This window comes from Prionailurus viverrinus, chromosome B4 (genome assembly GCF_022837055.1).
Source record: "Prionailurus viverrinus isolate Anna chromosome B4, UM_Priviv_1.0, whole genome shotgun sequence".
In the NCBI taxonomy this organism is placed as follows: domain Eukaryota; kingdom Metazoa; phylum Chordata; class Mammalia; order Carnivora; family Felidae; genus Prionailurus; species Prionailurus viverrinus.
Genome location: NC_062567.1, coordinates 79,270,036 through 79,275,692, shown reverse-complemented (window position 1 = coordinate 79,275,692; position 5,657 = coordinate 79,270,036). Strand labels below are relative to the sequence as shown.

Below are 5,657 nucleotides of genomic sequence, written 5' to 3'. Positions count from 1 at the left end.
TTTGTTCACGTATATGTTAGTGCTAGCGTTCCATTATGCTAAACACACACACACACACACACACACACACACACACACACAAACTTTCTCTCTTTCTGTTAAAGTTTCCCAACTGTTCATGCGTGTTGTCCACTTTGCTCATTAAATCTTTTAACAGAGCAATTGTAATTATTTTATAGTCCTTGACTAATAATTCTAACATACGTGTCATCTCAGAGTTAGGTTCAAATTGTGTTTTGATAATGAATTCCTTCTTCTTGATTTTTTTGTGTGCATTATAATTTAAAAAATGTTTACTTATTTATTTTGGGGGAGGGGTAGGGACAGAGAGAGAGGGAGGCAGAATCCCAAGCAGGTACTGTTCTGTCAGTGCAGAGTACGTCATGGGGCTCGAATGAACCACAAAATCATGATCTGAGCCAAAATCAAGAGTTGGACGCATAACTGACTGAGCCATTCAGGTGCCCTTGTATTGTAATCTTTGATTGCATGTTGGACATTACGTGTAGACAAATAGTAGAGACGGAGATAAATAGTATTTATATAGAGAAGTGGAGAAATGGGTGTGTATTTTATTCTGTAAAGATAATGATAGGTTTATTCATCCTAGTCAGGAGTTGAACTGAATTTAGTTTTTGTTGTTGCTATCAATAATTTCAGTGCACCATAATCTTCAAAATCCTTCCATTATGGGCTTGTAATATCTTGTGTATAGTGTGGTGGCTCAGTTGCTAAATTCACTGATGTTGATCTGGAAAAATGTCTCAGAGAAGGGGAATGCAGTGGCAGATGTGATGATGTAGGCATTTGAAAAATACAGGGAAATAAATGCCTACAAAGATGGTAGAGTTGATTGGTTACTGCCAAGTTATATTGATGCCTTGATGAGGGATAATGAGAGTTAAGGGATGTTGACAAGCAGTTAGTGGCTATGAATGAGAGCCAGAGGGTATACTTATGTTGTAAATTACAAAGAGGCCCTTATCTCCTGTAGTTGAAGGGCAGACATAGTTGAGTGACATGTTGATCTACTTGTTAGAAGTATAGAACTCCAGAGACATTTCAATGCTCATCCAAGGCAGATCAGTCATGAAACTCAAGACCCTAATGGGGAAAACATGGGTACTGGAAACATGGAAAAGGCACATATGGATGAATGCTTGTGAGGATTTTGACTTTGTTGCTTGCTATTAACAATTTGGATTTGTAGAGGTGGCCCACTCTTCCCTACCAAGAGTTAGCTGAAAGATGCTTCTGAGGCCTCTCTCTTATAAGGCACCAGATGCTTCTTCCTCAGTTCTTCTCCTGGATGCCAGGCTGGTAACTAGTCTGTCTGAGGACATACTGGGCTTGGCGAAGGAGGGAAGAACATATACACTAGAAAAATTGAAAGAGTTGGCTAGCTTGTACTGGCAGAAGTCAGAAAAGTGTCTTTGGGATTCGATTTTGGTCAGGGTCCCAGAATATAATACTGGCTGAGGAAGAATTTATTGACATCCTCAAGATGTGGGATTTTGCATCTTAGCAGCAACCCCATTTCACTGCTGGGGTGGCTTTTAGAACCTGAAAAAGTGATTTCCAACAACACTGAGTGATGTGGAAATACCTGACTTTCCCTGAAGGATGGTAATGGAAGGAATAAAAAGGCTGAAGGAGGTAAGCATAATGGAGTGATGTAAGAGCATTAGATTCACTAGATTTGTTCTACAGGAGGGTCAATAGGATACATTCACTGAGGACATAAGGAATATGCTGCTGAGAGGGACATCAGCATCACCAGAAATTCAATAATGACACTCATTCACTAGGGATGATAGTAGGACAGATGGTCACAGAGTTGGGCTTGTTAATTTTCATGGTGATAATGGGCCCTTAGGAGTAGAGGCCATGTGGCTCTACTTGACTGCCAGAAGCATTTACCAGAAGGATTGGCAAAGTAAGAGGGGCAGCCAAGGGACTTGAACTGCAGGAAGTTGTGGAGATAGTTAATAGACCATAGTATCCTAAAGCCTCCCTAAGTAGCATCTGTAACTCTTCCAACTTCCTCAGTCTCATCTACAAATGTACAGTAAAACCTTGGATTGAGAGGAACTTGTTCTTTGAGTGTTACACAAGATGGACAAACATTTCTAATAAATTTTAACTTGATAAATGAGCAATGTCTTGCAATATGAGTAGTATGTGATGCAGAATGTCACATGATCACAACTGAGACAATGGTTCTTCTCTGTCTCTCACTGCGGGATGGTGGGTGATCATCTCCCATGCTTGGATGCTCAGTCTCAGGCCACAGTGTTGGGCAGAAATCAGTGATTTTATAGAACTTTGGAAGGTGCCCACAACTGGCATCTGACTTTTGCTTCCAACTGTTGCATCGTGAGCAACAGCAAGAGGTTATGGAGGAGATCTTGTCTGCAGAGGAGGAGAAAAAGTTGGGGGAATCCCTCGCTTCAAATGAGATTAGAAAGATGTGTAAAATGTGGGAAACAGTGAAAAATTTTGTAGAAAAGCACCACCCGAATAAGACCGTAGCGGTGTGAGTGATGAATCTGTTTAACGACAATGCAATATCACTTTTCAACGAAATCTTCAAAAGGAGGTGAAGCAAGTGTCATTGGATAGCTTCTAAAGCTGCATGAAAAGTAAAAGATTCCATTGAGCCAATAGGTACCAGTGATTCTGTTAGTGATAGTGAAAGTTGTCCTACACAATAGCCCTCCTTTCTCTTGTCTCCCTCATACCAGCTATGAGGGTTTTCAAAGGCAAATTCAGGTTAATTTGTTTATTTTTCTTTATATTTTGTATTTTCTTGATTATTTTGTATTGCATTACATTACAGTATTGTAATCGTTTTTATGAATATTTTTGGGTTATAGAACGAATCATCTGAGTTTCCCTTATTTCTTATGGGGAAATTCACCTTGATATACAAGTACTTTGGATTGCAAGCATGTTTCTAGAATGAATTATGCTCAAAAACCAAGGATTTACTGTGTTCTTTAAAAGTCAGGCACACTTTGCCACACTCCAGCTTCTATAGATTTTAATCATTGTCAACATGGCCTAAGATAATCTCTTCGTCTGATTTTTCCTTTAAATGGAATCCAAATCATTCTGATTTCAGCTCTCAAATGAGTCATAAATGTCCTTATGAATGATCATGAAATTCCATGCTGTCCTTTACAGTAGGAAGTATTTTCTATAGGAGATGCCAGAAAGAGGCAACCTTTAAGAGCTGCCAGAGGGAGAAACTTCAGAAAGCAAATAGTTGAAAACCTGAGAAAGATGATCTGAAGTATAATTGTGTGTGTGTGTGTGACATAATGAATAATATTTTCTGGGAAGTATGGAGGAATTTCTGAAAAAATGGGATTACAACTTTTTGATAGAGATTGGTAAGACTAATAGCTTTTCATGGGAAAACAGACTTAAAAACTCAGCTGATCACCCGATTTATGATAAGCAAAATAATTTTTAATCATTCTTCTTTTTTATATGTAGTCCAAAAATATTATTTTCCTAATTTCCCCTCTTATTTCCCCCTAACATTTCCCCTTAATTTCCCCCTTATATGTACCAGAAAAAGGATCTTTGAATATCTTTCTCTTGCTTGCAAATTTAAAACAAAATTTTGATGCATGCTCACAATCGATTCATATGAGAAATTACTTTAAAAGGAATATCAGGGGCGCCTGGGTGGCTCAGTCAGTTAAGCATCTGACTTTGGTTCAGGTCATGATCTCACAGTTCATGAGTTCGAGCCATGCATTGGGCTCTCTGCTGTCAGCACAGAGCCTGCCTTGGATCCTCTGTCCCCCTCTTTCTTTGCCCCTCCCCCATTTGCACTCTTTCTCCCTCAAAAATAAATAAAAACATTAAAAAAGAGATATCAGAAGCTCAAGTTATCAGTTGGAGTACCTTCAAGAATTTCATTCAAAATTTCTATTGATTTTGAGGCCATTAAAATGAATAAAGATGCACTATTTTTCTGGTCACATCCTTGAAGGCTTGTTTTACTTGTTTGTTCCTTAAGGTGTAAATGAATGGGTTCAATAAAGGAGCAACCGAAGTATTGAGAACAGCTATCCCCTTATTGAAGGCAACTCCTTCTTTAGCTGAGGGTTTTATGTACATGAAGATGCAGCTGCCATAAGAGAGGGAGATGACAATCATGTGGGAAGAACACGTGGAAAAAGCCTTTTTCCTTTGCTGAGCTGAGGGGATCTTGAGAATGGTCCAGATGATGTTTGTGTAGGAGAGAATCACCAGCACCAGAGTGACCACCAAGGTCACAACTGCTAAGATAAAGTCAACCAGCTCCAGGAATCTTGTGTCTGAGCAAGATATTTCTAGGAGGGGTCCATAGTCACAGTAATAATGATTCAGCATGTTGGAGGCACAGAAATCCAGCTGACTGGTCAGGATGATTGGGGATATGATGATTAGGAATCCAGCCAACCAAGAGCAGAGGACCAGCTGGATGCAGACTGTGCTGCTCATAATGGTCATGTAATGCAGGGGTTTGCATATGGCCACATAGCGGTCAAAGGACATGGCAGCCAGAAGGTAAAACTCTGTGGCTCCGAAGAAGATGGCAAAGAAGTACTGAGTGAAGCAGCCAGCAAAGCTGATGCTCTTGTTTCCAGTTGTGATGCTGAACAGCAGCCTGGGAGTAAAAGTGGTTGTAAAGGAAATTTCTAAGAAGGAGAAATTCCGGAGGAAGAAATACATGGGAGTCTGGAGGTGGGAATCCAATAGAGTAAGGGTGATGATTGTCAGGTTTCCAATGATGCTGAATATGTAGGTGAGGAAGAGAAATATAAAGATTACAAGTTGGATCTCCGGGATGTCTGATAGTCCCAGCAGAATGAATTCTGTCAGAAAGGTTTGGTTTTTCATTGCTAACCTTTGCTGCTTGTGAAGCTGAGAAGGAGATAAATGAGTGATGAGAAAGACAAGAAATCTCAGAAATATTGAGTGAGAATGTGGATTTACTATGGAATTTGTTCATGGGAAATTCTTTTGTCCACCTGACCCAAAGAGAATGTGTGTTTCAATCTAGCCCTTCACAAAATTTGCTAAAGTTCCCATATAGGAGGCTTTATTTCTAAGACCCTTTCCTTAGAACAACACATGGCCACTTGGTCTTCTTAATGCATGCTCTGCATTTTAATTTTTATTCTCTTAATCTTACTTTTCCTTTCATATCTATGCAACTCCTTTCCTATTATAGAACAGCCTTAATGCTTTAGCTGTTTGCTTCATTTGCTGTCCTCTCCCACATATTTGGCACCTGTCCTATCCTTTTGCTATCCTTTTGCTCTGCCTGATAACAATCCCCAACCCTCCAATGCAGGAGTGAATAGCTCTTTTTACATGTCCTGGCTTTTGTGCCTGGCAGCAGGGCTTGAGAAAGCTTTGGAATTTTGAGTTCTTTTCTGTATGAATCCCTTTCTCCTAGTTTTAACTGACAGGAGAGAGATAACAGCTAATAATTCCAATAAAACTTGCTTGAACTCCTTTAAATATTCAGGGAGGAATGTTTATCTGCATCTGGATCCCTTCTTATGCTCTTTAACTCTCTAAGCCATAGATGCAACTCTGGTATAGAAAACTAGGGAAGAGTCAGACTGGTTCCTTACAGATTAATTAGGATT

General features: G+C 39.6%; 1 protein-coding gene across 1 annotated transcript; it reads right to left on the bottom strand.

The window, feature by feature from the left end:
• Positions 1 to 3,960: 3,960 nt before the first annotated feature.
• On the bottom strand, positions 3,961 to 4,899 carry LOC125170630 (olfactory receptor 6C4-like). The gene has a single exon (XM_047867328.1). It carries the CDS (start codon positions 4,897 to 4,899, stop codon positions 3,961 to 3,963), a length of 939 nt encoding a protein of 312 aa, XP_047723284.1.
• Between the last annotated feature and the right edge of the window lie 758 nt (positions 4,900 to 5,657).

Excerpts from the sequence above, each read along its gene's own strand:
- LOC125170630 (XM_047867328.1), bottom strand. The coding sequence starts at position 4,899 with ATGAAAAACCAAACCTTTCTGACAGAATTCATTCTGCTGGGACTATCA.